This window comes from Hemiscyllium ocellatum, chromosome 10, assembly GCF_020745735.1.
Source record: "Hemiscyllium ocellatum isolate sHemOce1 chromosome 10, sHemOce1.pat.X.cur, whole genome shotgun sequence".
NCBI classification, from domain to species: Eukaryota; Metazoa; Chordata; class Chondrichthyes; order Orectolobiformes; family Hemiscylliidae; genus Hemiscyllium; species Hemiscyllium ocellatum.
The window spans coordinates 44,089,083-44,109,910 of record NC_083410.1 but is presented as its reverse complement, the minus strand read 5'-3'; the positions used below and the strand labels follow the sequence as shown (position 1 = coordinate 44,109,910).

Sequence of the window (20,828 nt, the reverse complement as noted above, 5' to 3'; positions counted from 1 at the left end):
TCTCCGTGTTTGCATCAGTTCCCTCCAGGTGCTCCAGTTTCCTCCCACAATCGAAAAATGTGCAGGTTAGATGAATTGGCCATCCTAACTTGTCCATATGTTCAGAATATACAGGTTAGGTGCATTAATCTGAGGTAAATGTAGGGGAATGGGTCTGGGTAGGTTACTCTTTGGAGGGTCGGTGTGGACTTCTTGGGCTAAAAGGCCTGTTTCCACACTGTAGGGATTCTACAATTCTAGTCATATGCCACCACATACACATTATCACTTCTCTTGTGAGTACCATCTTCAAACTAATTTCCTACCTATGACAAAAGGTTGCTTCTATTTCCAGCACTTTGTATGATCCTAGCTGATATAAGATCAAGCCTAATCCTGCACCGAAATCTAGTTTGATGGACAATATTTTGCTTTTTTAAGCATTGAAAAAGATGGGCTTTTACTGAAACACAAGCACACAACACTGTGGAGTTGGTTGTAAGAATAACAGAGAAGTTTATTACGCAAAGGAACAGAAGATAAAATAAATTAAGATATTTACATACTGCACATTTTCAAAGATTCCAAAGCACACCATAAAAAATACAATCTGATCTATCCAAATAACATCAAACAACCAGACAGAATTCGTTCTATATCACAGCTATAGGTTTGACTTAACTATTTACTTCAATTCCTGTCTTGAAAGTTTGATAGCCACTTCCTTGATTAGTTACATAACTGAGCTTAGACATTCTCAAGCTTTAAATAACTTCTTAAGAGTTCTAACCAAACACTTCTGGTCAGGAACGTTCACAATAAAACCCTTACACTAATTTACTTATTTCTTAAAAGTTCCAACTAACTCATTACATTATGCATCTAACTTCAACAACAACTTCTGAACTGAAGGCAAGAGCTATGTTTTTTTTCTCCTCTCCTAAGCAAAAAGAAATTCCAATCTTCTTAAAGTGAAGTAAGTTAATACTCCTCAATGTTTACTTGGGTTTACTCGTATAACTCTTCCAATACAAATAAATTTCCATCACCCCAGGAATTTCCTCTCCCATACAGCTTTTTTAAAAAAAGGCATCAGTGTTAACAAACTATTCATTAAACACACTCATACACAGACCAAATTCACAAGCCACTAGTTCAATATCCAAACTCAAAAATATATGTAGCACTCATACATCCTATATCTCAACTTCCATGTTTGCTAATAGTTATTTTCAGTTCAAACATAAAAGTAATACAGTCACAGGCTTGTGCTCTCTATTGTACATCATGCTTGAATATAGTCTCTACCTGTATCTTAATTCGTATATACGCAAGAGTGTCACAATGTTTAAACATTACACATAAAAGTATAGATGGTACACATGTTGTGGGGCATGAATGCAATATTCAAGATATAGTGAAGCGTATTCAAAACTTTTAATATCCTGTGTTGTTGTACACAGGGAGTCCAGTATTTTTCACGTGAAATGAATATATAGAGGATGAAGAAAATACAATTAAAATAAACAGATGTACTTAATATTGAAGAAATGGACTTCAATGTTCATTTCACAGTTGTACAATTAAATTGCAAACTACCAATTTGGAAAGCAAAGAAGTAGTGTTGTTCAAAACAGGAGTTATTTTGTAAACTGGGTTGACTGGGAGATGAAAAACTGGTAGCAGGGTAATAATTATGATGCGACATGGAAAATGATTTTTTTTAAATATGAAATGTGGAAATATAAGAATTTCATTGGAAAAATTGACAATAAATACTTGCACATGATATGTATCTGAAATTTCTGCGAAGGCGGCATTGGATTACTCAGCAGGTATCAATATATTGAGCATAAAAATAGAAATGTTGAACTATCCATTCAACACAGTTAATATGTTGCCATATGAAAACAGCTAATTAATACTTTTACATCAAAACTTTACAAGGTGATGAAGGATTATCATCTTCACAAGACAAACTGTCTCACAGAAAGATCCATCCAGGCATTAAATTGGGAGGGTATGAGGCAGTAAGTAGGCCTCACAATCACAGAGTTCAACAATATGATTGATCTGTAATTTGAACCTAATATTGGTCCATTGCAACTATGACATAGTGGATCAATTTACAGCAAAGAGTCCTCATGATATTACAGAAACAGCACCTGCATAATGGTATAAAGGTGAAAGTGCTTTAAAATCTCATCTGTCTTCTAATACGTGGTATGTAACCTTGGAAATATATGATGCAATTATAGGATACATAGAATTTCATTGTTTGCATCGCAGAAACAGTCCATTCAGTGAAGCAAGACTAGCTTTATGTAAGGCCTCCCCCCCACCCCCCACCCCCCACATTACTTCACCTCACACATATCCTTCTAAAGCAGCCAACCACACAAAGAAACTATGGGGTGAGAGAATTGTGATTAGTGTGGTCATTACATAAGAAAGATACATTTCTATTTTGTGCAAACAGGATTCCACAATTTATCCTATGGTTACAGGTACATGAGAAAATCATCACAAAGTAGGCATGATCTTTCTTGGTGACTTGCTATTTATCTTCTATACAGTATTTTTGTTTTACAAAGAGAAAGGGGCATTTGTCTCATCTATTTCCTCTTAGGGAGTCTCTTCACACTAAGCACCTACCCCAGTCAATGCTGCCAAACGGTGATGAAGTGTGCCAAGAGTGGCCTGGGCGGCTGGCCCTCCGATTTCCCCTCTCCTAGAAAACAGTGGACTTCAATTAGTCCAGCTTTCCTCCATGACTACCCTGCCCTTTCTCATAATGTTTATATAGAAGTCATTTAAAAACCAGCCTTAAAGTATTTACCAACATTTTTTCACAATTGTGAAATAAAGGGAGGGGAGCAAACACACTGTAAAATATTGCATCTTACATTATACAGCAGCTAGGTATCAGATGCAGAAACCTTTTTGGGCTGAGTCATTAGATCTAATATCTTACTTGTGTAACATCTAGCAGAATATTACCTGGCAAAATGATTCTGAATTTGGAAAAGATGGAAGACAGTGTCACAGTGCCAACTTTATGGAAGGAAAAAAAAAGTGGAGGGAGGGAGGAGTGGGAGAAAAAAAAATCTAATAATAAGATATTCTACGCCCAAGACTTGAATCTTTATTAAATTAGCTATTGCTGGTCACTGTTGAGAACATTAGACAATCAAAAGATACACTTCAAAGGCAAACACCCAAAGAACTGCAGATGCTGTAAATCAGGAATAAAAACAAAAAGTTGCTGAAAACGCCCAGCAGATCGGCTTTCACAGATGCTGTCAGACCTGCTGAGCTTTTCCAACAACTTCTCTTCTTTTTTAGAAAGGTATTTATTTGTAAACTTCTCTCCCAGTGGAAAGCAAGGAACAGAAAATCAAATAAAACAAGCAACACCCACACATTTAACCCAGGACACAATTTGAATCCGATCACTTCATGCTCTTCTTCTCTCCTAGCCAAAATTTGAGGAAAATTATTTAATCCCAGATTATTTTAACAGGAAGGTTTAAAAGAAAAAGGTCAATTCTAAGACTGGATATTATATTACTAAATGCAAAATTGCAATTTCATGCTATTGCATTAAAGAGGGAAATAAAAGTATCAGTACCTTGTCTTCCTTCATCATTAGTAAACAAGCCAGCATCACTACTGCTAAGGCTGCTGGATTCACTGTAATAAGAAAAAGAATAGATCAAAAAAAAACAATTGATCTCTGAATCATAAAATTTTAAACAGACAAGGCAGCAGTCAGATGGAAGTTAAGCCTGACAAAGATCTAAGCAAAATAAGATTTTTTGTTAAAACCAAACTGCAAATATCATGATTGCATTAATTACAGAGCGTATTACTTTTGCCACATAAAACCACAGGAATCTAATGGGAGACTTGACAGTAAGCAAGATGTGGCTGCAGCAAAGTGCTGACACAATTGATGCATTTCACCTTCTGCGTCCATTAAACGTTTCTCTCTTTTTCCTTTTGCTGTGATATTCAGCTTGATCCAAGTAGAATGTTACTCAAAATCAGACAAAAACAAAATGCAAATTCTCAAAAGTAAGCGTTTCTTCAAGAAATATAATAGAATTATCTCTTAAATGTCATTACTTTTGGTAGCACACATAGGCAAAGGAAATCAATTTCATTGTAGAAAACCTAAAGTTTCCTCAACTCAAGTTTTACAAAACATTGTCGACCATCTCTTTAAAATTACCTTTAGGTATCCACACAAAGTACCTTTATTTTGTGTCCACTTGTAAGGCAAAAAGACAATTAAGGATATGCCAGAGCAGACATAATCAACAAAAGAGCCTTCTTCTGTACCTTAACAAGTTAGCGGTTCTCTAATGTTATATTGTTATAGAGGAAACTTGATGTATACTTTATCATCGTAATCAACTTAAACAACACCAACATTGTAGAACATGGATTGTGGGCACCTCAATTTTTAATTACATATTTAAGATATACATTCAAATTAATGTCTCTAAATGCTTGCATCCAGTAATAGAGCTCCCACTATCACCAAAGTTCATTCATGTGTAATTTAGACCTGCAGCAATGACATTTTGTTTCATAAAATGTCTAAATCACCAGACATTATTTCAGCCGAAGAGCATTAGCACGTGTTAGACCTACATGTTGAACGCACACTGTTGGCATCATGCTGCTTCACAAACAAATTGCCCAGCCAACTGAGCTAAACCGACCCCAGCCCACCAACTATCCAAAAATCAAAATGATTCAGAGGTAGCTATGATTGTTGGCTTTTAGTCAGGGAATGTGTAGGCTACTGGAATATGAAGATAAATATTCAAAATACAGAAAAAAAACTGTATCTAGTGCAAAATATCTCCAAATGATGAGTATCCTAATTCTCAATATTTTGACAGGAACTGATCTAGTTCTACTTTAGCATTCATTGTAATCCATAATCATACCCATGGAATCATATCAACTTGCAGTCTTATCCTGCAGCAATTTAAAATTGGAGGATAGCAATTTCCTGATAGGATTTTTTTGAAGACTTTATTACAAAATTAACTTATTTAACTTTGATATCATTTTCAAAATATCCAGTGGCATAAAAGATTAAATTAAAATAAAATACATTTTCAGAGCATCATGTTACTAAAAGTTTGATGGTCCAACCTTTAGAATATGGATTTATTTTTTTACTCCTGAAGTACCTGTAAGTAATTGTATCTCATACACTTTTAAACTATATTTCTCATACAAGTTTGGAATACTTTAGTGTTAATTGGACTGCAATAGGACTGAGGTTTCATTTCATTTGTACAAACGTCAAGGAAATAAAATATATAAAACTAAACTAAGGTACATTCCAAAGTACTGGCATGTCTGTGAAAAGGTTAAGAATTGGGCCAAGTATTTGATAGGTTTCATATTTCCCCCAACTACCACATCTAACATAGCTTAAATGTTGTCCATCTACTTTTGAAATGTTGTTTTCTTGCCTAAAAGTTAATGAAAAATCCTGCTGACTTCTGTGTTCTAAATCAAACTAGAATTAGGTCACATGCTGAACCATAAACACGATCATACTCCTCAGCCCTCCAGGTGACATCTCATCTGTGCAGGGGGAAAATGATTACTTACACATATCCGTGTTGTCAAAATAGTACTTCTGAGGTAATTACCATTGTGGTGTGCCTCCTGCCTGGGCTGGATGGATGAGGCCTGCTGCCAAAGGGTCACTATTCCCCCATATTTCTAACCACAAGCTCAGGTGTTTCAACACTGTAAATTGGTCCAAACATGTCAGCAGTTATCTGTATTCCAAGCAACCTCCAGCCATCTTCTGCCATACCACACACAGAATATTTGACTGCTGCATAGAAAGGCTGATAACTTTTTGATGAAGAGCGATAACCAGTAAACATTACACACTGCAAGTTACTGAGTGGTAACGAATCAATTTCTAAGTATGTTAGCTCTACATGTTTCAGTGAACAGGTCAAATCTGCCAATCGTATTGATGACAGCTTATACTTTCAGACACAATACCCTTCATTAGTCTTGTTTTTATAAATAGCTTAAATTTAATGTGCATTTTTGAGAGACTTGATAAAATTGAGTCCAATTCAAAAAAGATCACTATCCAGTTAAGGGATAATATCTATCATAGAATGGTTATACTTTAAATTAACCATTGCAATTAAAAATAAACTAACTGCATTCTGTTTTTTTCATGAAGATGAAATAATTAAGCTTCAATTCTCTTTGCCAAGTTCATCTTTCGGATACGTGGAATAAGTGAGTTAAAAAGGCAGCTCTGTTACACTATAAGCTGGATCGATATACGTAAATTCACTACAATAAAACAGAAGACTAACAAGTTTTTGAGATCTTTAAATTAAAAGACTGTCAGAGGTCAGCTGCACGCTACATTCATGATTTAAAAAATTGATAGCCCCCAATTTGGGTGGATTATTAAATTCACCACCCAATGTGAACATAGAGAACAGGAGTGTTCATGATCAAATTGCCTGTAGTGTGAGGTGAAGGGGTAATATAGGGGAATGGGTCTCGGTGGGTTGCGCTTCAGCGGGTCGGTGTGGACTTGTTGGGCTGTAGGGCCTGTTTCTACACTGTAAGTAATTTAATCTAAGAATACTTGGGTTGCATCTCAGTTGACACTGTAACAAGGATGCTATAATGGATGCCATTACTTCTGAGTTGCAAAATGAAGGAAAATACAGCAAATACTCCAAATTATTATCTAGTATTGCCTAAGAAATATATGCATATGCACATCAGATGACCACAGTTAATTGTCGAAATGATATCTGACAAACATGATATCTGATCACGTAGGCAGGATTTGATAAATAAGAGGCACTTAGGAATTTGTGGAATAGGTGAACAGCAGCTAGTGCAAGCTTAGAGCAGAGCAACAGCCCGTTAGATGGCTATGGAGATCAGAAACAGGAAAGATGTTGTGAAACTTGAAAGGGTTCAGAAAAGATTTACAAGGATGTTGCCAGGGTTGGAGGATTTGAGCTATAGGGAGAGGCTGAACAGGCTGGGGCTGTTTTCCCTGGAGCGTCAGAGGCTGAGGGGTGATCTTATAGAGGTTTACAAAATTATGAGGGGCATGGATAGGGTAGACAGGCAAAGTCTTTTCCCTGGGGTCGGGAAGTCCAGAACTAGAGGGCATAGGTTTAGGGTGAGAGAGGAAAGATATAAGAGAGACCTAAGGGGCAACGTTTTGACACAGTGGGTGGTATGGGTATGGAATGAGCTGCCAGAGGAGGCTGGTGCAACTGCAACATTTAAGAGGCATTTGGATGGGTATATGAATTGGAGGGATATAGGCTGGGTGCTGGCAGGTGGGACTAGATTGGGTTGGACCGAAGGATCTGTTTCCATGCTGTACATTTCTATGACTCTATGAGATAGTGCTACTATATTGTCAGACTAAAAGGTTCAAATGAGATGCTGAGGTAAATCTTGGCGTTATCAGTATACACATAGAGCTCCATATTCTATTTTAGAATTATTTCCCAAGATACTGAGAAAGTGAATGTTGGAGACAGAGCAATAGTTAGCAATAATGAATGGCACCTGGGTGGATTATTTGAGGAGACAGGCGAAGATGGTCAATACAAAAGCAAGACAGATACACCAGATGAGATACAGATATTTAAGGTATCTCATGGGACTACAGAAGAAAAGATGGTCCAGCTATTTAAAGGGTTGAGAGAGGAGGAGGCATGTCTCCTAAGATGAATAAAAGCTTAGACTAAATGAGAGAGAAACGAGATAAAGGCAATTTCAACGCTAAGATGAGGAGAGGTGGGGTGTGGCTTGGTGAGCCAGAGGAAAATAGAGGTGCAACATAGGAGGCTGAATGCATGGTTTCCACCTCAGTGACAAAGTCTATTAGCTTCTCATTCTTCATGTTAGGGCTGAAACACGAACAGGGAAGCAAAAGTGATTTAAAGAGAGTGCTGGAGGCAACGAAGTAGTTGGATGAGTTCTTATTATTCCAAGTTGAAGCAATAAGAAACAAGGAGCAGTAACAAAGAACTTTGGCAGAGAATTATACTAGACATGGTCCAAAGGTGTTTGGTAATAAATGTGTTATTACTTTCAAATCGGTGTCCCTTTGACTTAAGGTAGCAATGAGGGGGTCGTGCTAAAGTGAACAACCAATGTGGAACAGTAAATGTTTTACCATAGTTAAGAGCATTAAAAAATTGAGGTAAGGGTAAGATCGAGCAGACCAGTAACTGCATGGAAGAATGGTGAATGGAGAGCTAATAGTTAGGAAGTAAACAATTTTAAATCATTGTTGTAAAGGTGACTTGGACAAAGAGTTCTTCTCTAAGGCCATCACTTAAGGAAGCAGAAAATGGCTGTAAGTTTACAAGGCATTATCAGAGATGATCTTATCTAGCATTGAAGCAATGGGAATACACAAGAAAATATTGGTTTAGCAAAACCATATCAGATCAAGAGATTGTTATAAATATGAGGAGGAGAATTTATATGGGAGAGATTTAGTGAACTCAGAAGAGAGAAAAACATGAGTTGAAATGAAGTGAAGTCACTTGTGCAAGTATATGAGGAAAGAAAATAGCTTACGCTGAAAAAATATAGCACGGAGCTGAGGGGAGCAATGAGAGAATAAAGACTTCAAATCAGAACTGGGAGAGGTGGAACAATCTGATAGCTCAAAGAAGTGCCAGAGGAGTACGGAGTCAGACACGATAAGATTTAGTGATAAAGGCCACCACACTGCAATCCCATCAGCTTGAATTGAATAATAGAAGACATTGCCAGATGGTAATGTTTTAAAATGGAATTGCAATCACCAAATAGCTACATTTCCTTCATGGTCATGATGCCAACATAGATCTGTGGCAAGTGTAAAATATAGTAAAGTTGGTTCTCATTAAAGTTGAAAAAAGGTAGTACTTCCCCACCAACTCTGACATTTTCGATCAGCGAGCTACAAAGCACTGCTGGTATATTTCTTAGTCAATAAATAGTATGTAGTGAATAGTGTGGGAGGAGTCAATGAAAGAAAAAAAAACTTATTTACAATCCAAAGTAATTACATTGGCCCAGACTTCATGCTCAGCCCTGACTTCAAAGATAATTGTCTATAAAAATCTAGTGTCCATTTGGGCATGAAGTCTTTCACGACATCAGTCTGAATTTGGGGTCATTTTCAAGGGAACCCCCAGGCCTTCAGCAAAAGTGAGATGCCACCGAACATGGCAAGCAGCCAATTACATTGAAGTATTCTCAAACAGCAAATCAGGAAGTAAAATGGACTGAATTTTAATTAAGATTTTACAGAGAGTGAAATAATAGTTGGGATATACATATGGTGTTAAGGGTGAAGTTGACATAAAATAAAACATTTGTTTACTGTAAGAAATATGAATTTTAAAATAATTGGATAAATTTGATATGACATAAATATGAAGCTGCTATCTTTCAGGATGAATGAGATTATTTAGTAGCAATTATCAATGAAAAAACTGTTAGAAGGTCAATTACATCATTCAATATGGTGGCGGAAGATTTTCAAATATTTCTCCAGTAAGACTAATAGCATAAAAGGGCAACTTATCATTAGTTTTGTGATTTCTATATGATTGAAGTCGAGGAAAAACTCTTTAACAGTGTATGCTCTGGGGAATCACTTTCTGCAACTTCTGGATTTAGCTATACAAATGAGGATTCCAAATGATTACATTAACTTCAGAGCAGTAATGATGGTGATCACAGAGGTTTACTATCATTACAACTGCAAAATATGGAACATTCAATCATGCAACATAATTATAATCCCTCCTCGCCCCAAATAACCAATTATATTCGCCTCCTGCAAGAATGAAAACGATGGCCTATTTACTCCATATGGCCGGGAAATGAGTCAGTATAAATCACTCATAGGACAGCAGATCTTCTCTCCCTTGAATGTAAGTTGTACTTAAGACAACTGTAATACATAGCCTTTGTGGTATCAGGGTTTAACACTTTAAAAATTGTTCCACAAAACATTAATACCTTTTCAATATCCTGTTTTGTTACAGCCCTTCAATGCATCACAATAATGGAGTATAAATAACTTTGAACAATTGTAAGATTAGTTGTGCCACAGCAGCAGACAAAGACTGATCATCGCTTTCTATATGATTGGTTACCATGCTGGCATTGTGGATGGTGGACCTAACTTTAAACCTTTAATTGTTAATCTTAATTCTATTTCATAAATGAGATAATTACATTGGTAAATTTGTTGTTTAGTTTTTAACATAGTAGATCAGCCATGAAAGATTGTAATTATTCCACAGCCCAGCACAATGTATTTCCGTCCTGAAAACCAAACCAAAAACAATACTTATACTGATAAAGATTTACTGAAAACTCTGTATCATTTGAAATGACTAAGACAATTCTACAAAGAATTCCCCTATTATCACTAAAAAGAAATCATTGTAATTAGTGCAGGTATTGAATGGCAGCTCCAGTAGTTTTGTATTAGTACACAAAATGTTATGTACAGGGATTGAAATACTTTAGCCATGCAGTTACATTCCTGCATACAGAAGTAGTGAATGTTTATGTATATTTATTGCCAAGTAGATTAAGTATATCTGACAAATACACATTAATATCTAAATCACTATATCCAAACGCCATAATAAACAATATGATTATTCAAGAGTAGTGGTCAGAAATTATTTGTAACTCCACAATTTTGTTGCAACTTGAGTGCTCCCTGGTATGTAGATTTGAAATTTAATGTGAACAAGTACTAGCACTTCTGCTGAAAGTATTTCAAACCCTGCAGTTATATTTAAATACAACAACTTGTCTCAGCATAGATAACCTGCAACTTAATCTTAATAACCTGTCACTCATGTTCTCATCTGAGCCTTCCTGTTCCTCATACTCCATTTTGTTCTTATTTGGATTACACATTTCTTCACTTTCCACAACAGCTCCATCATCTGGGACTTCTAGCCGTTTTCTCTTGATGACCTTGTCCTTACTGATCTCCTGGACTTGGAGTTGGAAGCAGAGTTGGTTTGGTTGTGCCTGGTGTCTGTTCAAGTCCAAGACTGGAGCTTTGCCCTGGGGCAGTGGGTGAAGTACATTACTGACCTCTGCTGGTGGATCTACTGCCATACGTTTGACCTTCCTTCTCCTTCGCAAAGATCTACTACCTAAGTTACTGTCGGTGACAGAATCAGACTCGTGCCATGAATGCCGCTTTCCCCTAATGGCTGTTACGTTCAGGGAAGACAGACGTTTGGCAACTATCAAGTGGTCATCTGAGTCACTGTAAGTGTTATTTTCTTTGTAGTCCCGAATTGCCTCATCAAAGCTAGATTCGGAGCCTTCACTCATGCAGTGGCCATGCTCCCAAATGTGATGTCCACTTTCTGACCTCCTCTTTTTGCCTCTCCTTTTCCTAGCCTGGCGCTTTAGGAGGGATGCAGCTGAATTCCGGGATGCTTCATCGCCAAACTCTGGACATCCCCTCATGTGTTCAGAGGTTTCTTCCAAAGCAGAGACCAGATCATGAACCAGCTCCTCCATTGCTCTGCAGGGCCTTAAAATAAATAGAAACAAAAAACAAATAAATTGATCAGCGATTAAATGGAGAAATGCTATTTGGTATGACTGTTTTAATTACAAATGAAAAAGTTACAAGTATAGACTAGAAGATGATTTTTTTTAACATAAAACATGAACAAGAACAGTGGATGAACTGCATTTCTCTGCGGTATAAGGACAGCAAACCATTTCGGTATGTTTCTCTAGCAGTCTAAAAACAAAAAAAATCTTGCTGAAAACACACAAGATAGAAACAAAGCTGTTCTGTCTATCTGATTAATAAAGTTGTAAAATGCTTGTTACAAAGCACATTTCACTATAACAGTCTTGGTATTGCTCCCAGAGGAAGCATTATACCAGGGAGTCGCTAATCTGCAGAGCTTTGATTTCTACTAAAGGCCGCGATACTTACAATTCTCTTTCACAGAAAAGTCCCTCCTAAATGTCTTTCTTTTCAGAAACACATCATTCAGTCCATAGGCCTATGCCAGTATCAATGCTCCTTTGACCTCATCTATCTCTGCCATTTCTTTCTAAAGACAAAAGAATACATTTCAAAATTCCCAGCCTAACCACATTCAGAAAGAATGTTGTTAGAGAAAGGGGATTATCATGTGGCAAGTCGCACCTGAAGCCTTGAAGTACAGATTTCCTGCTATGAGTTTGGCATTGCAGTTTATCCTGAAGCTCCACAGAATCAATTCTTTTTAATTTCAAAATATACTTTATTCATAGAAATAAAATCTTTGGTACCTGTACAATTTGTCATGTCGTTCATAGATATATACATTGCATGTCTTAACATTACAAAGAACAGATTGAATTAATCAAATTTACAGTTATCCTATTTACAGTTCCCTTTATTAACCATCCAGTCTCTTATTATTTAGCTGTGGCTTCAGCGGAACCCACCTAGTGAGTGGGTGCCCTGTTATACGATAGCAAAGGAATCTTCTTTAATCCCCAGTTTATGGGGTTACCATTAGAATCAATGCCTTCTCTTATTGGCCTTATTTAAATAGAGGATTACCTGACTGTGGAAGAAATCTATTCTGACACAAAAGTTAGAAACATTAACTTTTTGGTGCAATTGATGAATAGTGGAATGGTAACCATTTGTGCTGTTCTATCCCATCCTAGACTAGAAAAATAAACCCAATTCTTATGTCCAGTCCTAGCAAATTTTTAATTCTTACTCATCCAGTGATCAATTTACAATGTCAATTGGGTTAGAAATTGGGTCTCATTGCTATTTTATGCCCATAAAATTAGCATAATAGTGTACATTATTAATGCCCTGTGCTCCAAGGATGCCTACCAAATGTTAGACAAGGATATGAATTGTTCTTGTGAATACTGTCCTAATAAATATTGTCCTAAATACTTCCTAGAGTTTCTCCCACTGTGTTTTTGATGTTAACATGCTTATCTGTTAACAGCTCAGTTCAATTCAACTTGTTAAACTTTTGTCTCCTTCTTCCGAAGTAAACCTTACTTAGGATTGAACTCTAGCTTTTGTAACTTTTCATAATGTGATAGAGTTTAACATCAGTTTATGGTCACTGTTTGCAAGATGCACCGTAATAGTCAGATTATTGACTAAATATTGGTCATTATGAAATATGATATAGCTTGTTCAAACCACATTACACCTAATGAGTATGATGCATGCAGGTTTCAAAGCTAGTGAATAAACTGCTAAGTCCAAAGTTCAGTCGATCTTAACAGCCATTTGATCTGAAGACACTTTCTCCACCTCTGCCTAAATCCACTAACAGTAAACAAACTCCCAAAACATGGGAAATTTTAATTTTCACTTTTCTAAAAAAAAACACACATGCTTTCCTGGTGTCCAAAATTGTGTATCCTATTGTCCATGGTTGTTAGGTCTTGAGATACCTCTAACAGAGTATTGCATCGTTTGCTAAGGATTCCAACCAAAACTAAATTAGAGCTCCTTACATTTAATAATGAAGGGTTTAAAAATAGTTTGAGGTCCCCTCTAACAAACTGGACCGTTTTCATTGGAGCAGGCATCAGGCTTCTATGCGGTTGCTGCTTCCACCAAGAACTGAATTGCATCCCCAAGCTCCACAGCAATCCTGACAGTTGTTGAGAGTTGCTAACTTTTTGCTGTCCTTCCACCCCACTTGATTTACCCGAAGGCTGCTCTTGGTGTGGCAGTTAGTGTCATCTGAAATGGAATTCTTCAATCCAATCATTGTCTTTTGGTACTTAAAACTGGCCTCAACTAATTTACAAGCTTTTTTTTTGTATCAATACTAATTCAAAATTTCATATATTCTCATCACTGCAGACAAACTAAATCAAATGGCTCTGTACAGCCATAATTTACAAGAAACCGGGTGTTATAAATTTTAACCACGCTCTCTGAAAACAGGTGAAACATTTTTATAATTTGTCCTGTTTACACTTCCATAACGTAACTGATATTTTAGATTTGCTGTTGGTGAATAACTGCAGTTAAATTAAGCATATGCAATTGATTAAACTTAACAATTTGAATCAAGTATTAAACCTCTAATTAAACACATTACTGGCAATTAAAGTGCCTTCCTTATTTAACCACTTGCGAACATTTATATATTATTGTGGTTATACTCTAGTGTATCAACGGCAAATTTTCTGTGTCCTCTTACTCTGCTGTTCTCAACCAATATGGATCATTATACTGCAGTCGACTTGGGTATATCAAAATACATTAAATAGGACTTACTTTCTTCCCCTCACCCTCTAAGATAATGACTTATGACAAAGCTTAATGTTATTCCTAAGATTAGCTGGCTTGTACCTTATTGTAAATTTGTTTAACTACATTTTATACAAGACAGACAGAACTAACTCTTAAGGAATTTGGTAGTGTGTATATATAATTGACCAAAACCCTTAACTCTTTTAAAAGGAATCAAAATCTGCAGTTGAAATGCTGGAGTCAAAAATTCACCAAAGATCCTTGGGCAGCACCATCCAAACTGATGGCAATTTCCATCAAGGAGGACAACAGCAGCAACTGCAAGGGAATATCACAACTTGCAAGTTACCCTCCAAGCTACTCCTATCCTGACTTGGAAATATATTTTTGTTCCTGCATTGTCGCTGGGTCAAAATGCCGGGATTCCCTCTCTAAGTGCATTGTGGGTCTACCGATAGCACAGTGGTCAAAGGCGGCAGCTCACCACCAGCTTCTCCAGGGCAAAAAACGCTGGCCAGCGAGTGAATTTAAAAAACTATAGAGCAGGTACTGGAAATCGCATTACACTGGTAGTTTCTTTATTCAGCCAGTGTAGATAGTGGACTGAATGGCCTCTTTCTAAGACCTAACTTTTCCACGTCTCTGTAGATCGACTCCTGATAATTCTAACACACTTCTTTAAAAGGTCACCTTCAAAACAGAATCACAACTGTTGATTAAAACAGACGCTATTGAATCCACGTGTCAGATCTAATCAACTTCATAGTTTAAACTCAAGTACAATTACAAGTTTGCATAATGTTCAGGACTGTTAAATATAGCCAAGATTCCTTTTGTTAAATGGTAGGAGCAATCTTTTGTTTTATCGGCGGTTGTAAGCAATTGAGTAGGGAAGCCATTATAGGTACAATTCTATTTTGATATTCAAAATATATTGTTTAAAGAAAATATGTTTGTGTGATGGTTGCTTTCGAATCAAGATGAGTGGTACAGATCTGTCTGTGCACATATTTATTTTATATATACACACGCAATATCAGAAAAAAAATCATTATAGAATTTTACCATCAACCCAGTCCCCAATTTAACTGCACATTTACAGCCATTAAAAGACAATGTAGTAAAACTTATTCACATGAAGCAACTGTAGTATTTCTAAACACAACATAAAAAAAGTTTCTAATGCTAAAAAAACTTATAATTTTGGCAGTCAAATAAATGAGCTATGTTATATTATTAAGTCAATGGCCACAGTTCCTGTTTCCCAATCTTCGCATCTAAAATGTCAGTGGGCCGCCCACCCATGATCAAGACAGTGGCCCTAAAGCAATTTAAAGCTGGGAGTATCACTAAGTGCTTTAAGGTAAGGCTTCTGTCTTTATCTTTGAAGAAAATTCTGCCTTAGAAGGCTACTAACCAATCTAATTGGTTGCAGCTCTCTAGCTCCAGCAATCCTAGCCAGGAGCAGCTGCTACTGCTGGGACTACAAGTAATTCCACCACATGAGGAGCTCAGAGGTAAATCTGGTGTCAAGATGAGGAAGGTCGGTGGGATGCAATCGGAGGGTTCAAAAGGCCTGGGAGGTCAAACATACCTGCACTTATATAAGCCAGTAATAATGAAATGAATTAACTTCATTCGTCAGGTGACTGGAGGATATACCAATTTAAAACAATTAAAATGGGATGCCTCAGAAACATATGCTGGTAGAATGAGCTGATCTGCTACTGGGAGAAAGTGAGGACTGCAGATGCTGGAGATCAGAGCTGAAAATGTGTTGCTGGAAAAGCGCAGCAGATCAGGCAGCATCCAAGAAGCAGGAGATTCGACGTTTCGGGCATGAGCCCTTCTTCAGGAATCAAGGTAGTGTGGTCTTTATGATTCTACAAAGCTATATTAAGAGGGACACAATACCAAGAAGAACTATAATAGCAAAAGGTAAACAATTGGGTAGACAAGCTTCTGCAACATTTTCGGCAGATCTCAAGTAAAACCAACAAGATACATATCACTTTTTTCACACTTAGTCTGGATAGGATTAAATGCTTTGACATTTGTATTTGTATTTTCATTAATATCCAAAGGAAAGAAAATTCTACCAGTTACAAGACATTAAATACTTTGGGAAATAACTAAAACTTATTTCGCTTTAAGCTACTGTTTCTTATTATTGGCCATCGTGGCCTCCAAGTTTTCTGCTATTTACATTCCTGGAAGATTTGCTGCAGGTACTTGTGTTAGGTCTTGGCTTCCAGAATACAGAAAATATCCCAAACTAAAATTAAAGGTGTTTTATCTATTTGTTAACCTGATTTTCCAAAGCGTGACTATCTCATGCAGATTGCCACATCATTTTGTTTTGTGTGAGAACAGAGAACTAAGCATTTCTGTGATTAGGTTTTGATCAGAAGTCCTTTAAAATGTGAAGCAGTACTTCCATTCCAATAGTTCTCTTATGATGCAGAAGCTTGTATTTCACAGCAGTCAGCTGTAGTACTCTGAAATATGAGGTCCAGAAGCCACTTTGACAGTTGCTGTCAGGAGGCAAGCTAAAAAGCTATGTTTGTTAGGGTGCTGGAAGTATAGGGTGTTAGATGGGTAGAGGAGGTAGGGTGCCAGCTAGATAGAGTGCCAAGGGAAAAGCTGTCAAATGGCACAACATAGGTTGCCAGGTAGGTGGCGAGAGCGAGATGCTGAGGATACGACAGACTGAGTGGAAGAAATTGCATTCCGCGTGGAGGGTGGGTGATGGGTTCAAGTGGGAAGCATGTCCAGTAGTAGAAGGGGAGTCAACTGAAGAATAGGGGAAGCAGGGAGCATGTCCAGTGATAAGAGAAATGGGTGTCAGATCTTGTGCACTGTTGGATAAGATCCAGTGGTCAAAGTGATTTCGGGGAGGTGTAGTCGGGATATGAAGTTAGACGATGTACGTAACACTCAGACTTTTCCTGAGTAACTATTTGTCTAGTTGCATCAGAACCCCCAGAGGTTTTTGATTTAAATGGAGGCTTTCAGGGTGGGGTGGGTCCAGGCATATAGAAACTTTCTTGATTTTTTTTGGCCAATTCCTTCACAATATGTTACAACAGGCATTCCACAGGATCCCAACTCCCCCGAAACGTCGAATTTCCTGTTCCTTGGATGCTGCCTGACCTGCTGCGCTTTTCCAGCAACACATTTTCAGCCCCAACTCCCACTTACACTGGAAAAATGACTGTCAGGCCATTGGAATATCTGAATTATGCTCGTACTAAATAGAAAAATAGTAAATTAAACACAGGACTCTGTTCCTCACTTACAGTATAATGTCATATTTTGAGTTCTGATGAAACTTTTTACGTTTTTCTTGGTAGCAGCTGCTGCTTTTTGCAATCACTTTTTTTTGTATAAAAACTCTGATACTGGGATTTTCATACAATTTCAAACATAACTGCTGCTCTCTGCCATAGCTCCTTTAAAATCCTTAATCTACAAAGTCCTTGTTTGGCTTCTCAGGAAAACCTCAAAGATCCCACAACACAATTATGAGATTTGCTGGAAAAGTAGGCATAAACTGACAATTAGAAATGGAAAAGTGGGTGAAATGCTCCAACAGACAATGGCACCCCAAGCTGATTTTGCAGGTTTCCTATAAAGTACGTGCTTAATCCAAGGCAAATTACACTAATGACAGAAAAAAAGTGGCAAAAAAACAATAACTTTAGTCAATTAGTTCCCTCCTCAATCACTTTCCACACCTCGTTCAAGGAATAATTGAGGTACTAGATAATCTCTTCATAGCCATTAGTAGAAGTAGGGAATATGAAATGAAACTGAAGAAAAATAGATTGTAAAATAGGAGAAAAAAAATCACAATCTAAATTTCGAAGAACAATATAAATTCATGCGTATACTAGCTAATTTTGAACAATATTTCAAATGCATTATCAATGCAAGATAAATTAAAAACTAAAAGATTATATCATATTATCAACATGATTAGATGTTTTATGGTGTTTCACATAAGAGGCTGACTACAAGTCCAAGATTTAAAAGACTCAGCTTATACTGAGTTAGGATAGGTTTGTATGTTCTTTAAAAGTATAGCAGGCAAAGACATTCAGGAAATGAATTACAGCCTGTAGGACCCAAATAAGTCTTAGAAAATTATTAAATGGTGGTTTAGCCAAAAGGCTGAAGGAAGCCTGCAGAGTTAGGTCAGATGAAACCACAAAGGGAGTTGCAAACAAGGACAAGAATTCTGAATTTGGTAATGGCCAGTAGAGGTCAGTGAGGAGAAAGACGATAAATGAATGAGATTTAATGCAGGGCAAAATGCAGATGGAAGAGTTTTCCACAAGCTGGTGTTTGTATAGAGGGGAAGTTAGAGGTCAACAAGGAAGGTATTCTACTTAAAATAGTTAAATCATGAGGTAACAGAGATAAATGACAGATTTAGTAAGAAAAACGAGTAGGAAAATAATATTGCCGAGACATTGTCATGGCTGTGGTAAGAGTAAGTTTAAAACCCAGCAGAGTTCCTGTTGCTTGTGCACTATCCAGTTTGCCCTGGAAGAGTAGTGGGCAAGGAGAGAGTTAGGAGCAAGAGATGTGAAAAATGTATGAGGTTTGCTTACTTATATATCTTTGTTGAAAAATCGTGAATGAAGAAAAGAAAAAAATCTTTTCCAAGAATTTCTCATATAGTTTTTTAAAAGGGTGGTTCAACTTAGTCATTCACAGCAAGGTCATCTGGAATTGCCCATGCAAGATGTCGGCAATACCCTTCTGGATCCCCTCCAATTTATACAAATCACCTACCTCAGTACTATCAGGTAGGTGATTCCAGGCATTTGGAACAACAATATATTTCCAAGTTAAGGTTGTGAGAGACTTGGAGTAGAGTTTGTACATAATCGTACTCCCATATATTGTTACTCTTGTCACTGGAGAGTTTGAGGTTACTGGTGGGAAATGCTACCAAAGAAGCATTTGGTATGTCATGCAGTACAACTTACAAATGGCACACACTACAGCTATCTTGTAGAAGGAAAGAACATTTAAAATGGAAAATGGACTGCATGGAGAAGCAAACTGTTTTTTTTCCTGAATGGCATCCAGCTTATTGAGAGTTCTTGGAGTTGCAATCATTCTGGCAAATGGAGGGTATTCCTTCAAACTCTATACAATGCCTTGTAGATGGTGGAAAGGTACTGGGGATTTAAGAAGTGGGTCATTCACCACAGAATATCCAATGCCTGAATTGCTCTTATAGCTGCCATATTTAGTGGTCAATCCTGTTAAACTTCTGATCAATAGTGCTAGGGATGAAGTCAACCTGCAGAGAGGTTTACCTCCGATTCCCATTCATCAATTTTGCTTGGCTCCTTGATGCAACACACTGTCAAAAGTTGCCTTGATGTCAAAAGAATTCACCCTCACTTCCTCTCCTGAGCTCAGCTCTTTTGTTCACGTTTGGACCAAGGAGCTCGCTGGCCTGGGGGAAACCAAACCGAACATTGTGGAGCAGATTATAGTTGCACAAGTGCCACTTGATAGCACAATACATCATTTTGCTCATGATTGAGGATAGACAATGAGTCAGCAAATGTTTGAGCTGGATTTGTCTTTTCTTTTGTTGACAGGAAGAACCTGGGGAGTTTTCCATATTGGTATGAGTGTGGTGCTGGAAAAGCACAGCAGGTCAGACAGCATCCGAGGAGCAGGAGAATCAACATTTCAGGCATAAGCTCTTCATCAGGAAGGAATATGCCCGAAATCAGATAATTTCATCAGATAAAAGCCCATTCCTGACGAAGGGCTTATACCAGAAACATTGATTTTCCTGCTCCTCGGATGCTGCCTGATCTGCTGTGCTTTTCCAGCATCACACTCTTGAACTGATCTACAGCATCTGCAGTCCTCACTTTCTCTGAATTTTCCATATTGCCGAGAGGGTACCAGTGTTGTATCTGTACCGGAATAACAGGCGAAACGGTGGCACAGTGCCAGAGACCCGGGTTCAATTCCTGCCTCAGGCGACTGTCTGTATGGATTTTGCACATTCTTCCCGTGTCTGCGTGGGTTTCCTCCGGGTGCTCCGGTTTCCTCCCACAGTCCAAAATGTGCAGGTCAGGTGAATTGGCCATGCTAAATTGCCCGTAGTATTAGGTGAAGGAGTAAATGTGGGGGAATGGGTCTGGGTGGGTTGCTCTTCGGAGGGTCGGTGTGGACTTGTTAGGCTGAAGGGCCTGTTTCCACATTGTAAGTAATCTAGTCTAATCTAAACTTGTCCTCGGGTGCAGGTAGTTATAGAGCACAAGTCTTCACTTCTTTTACTCTCAGTTGTTGGGGGCCATAGCCCTTGCAGTGTCCAATGCCATTGCTGAAATTTGGCATTGGTGATGCTGGGGCCTCAGGAGAAGGTTGAGATGGATCATCAACTTGGAAGTCCAACAGGTGTAATTGGAAGCACTAGCTTTCGGAGCGCTGCTCCTTCACCAAGTGTCTTACTCCACAACCACCTGATGAA

The 20,828-nt window shown here is 37.7% G+C and overlaps 1 protein-coding gene across 1 annotated transcript in view; it reads right to left on the bottom strand.

The window, feature by feature from the left end:
• Positions 1 to 20,828, bottom strand: part of gpatch2 (G patch domain containing 2) — a 298,747-nt gene that overhangs the window by 269,638 nt on the left and 8,281 nt on the right. Inside the window, exons 2-3 of the mRNA XM_060831453.1 lie at positions 10,895 to 11,599; positions 3,611 to 3,672 (exon numbers count right to left, since the gene is read on the bottom strand). Of these exons, the coding sequence (XP_060687436.1) occupies positions 3,611 to 3,672; positions 10,895 to 11,599 (767 nt within the window). The remainder of the gene's footprint in view (positions 1 to 3,610; positions 3,673 to 10,894; positions 11,600 to 20,828) is intronic.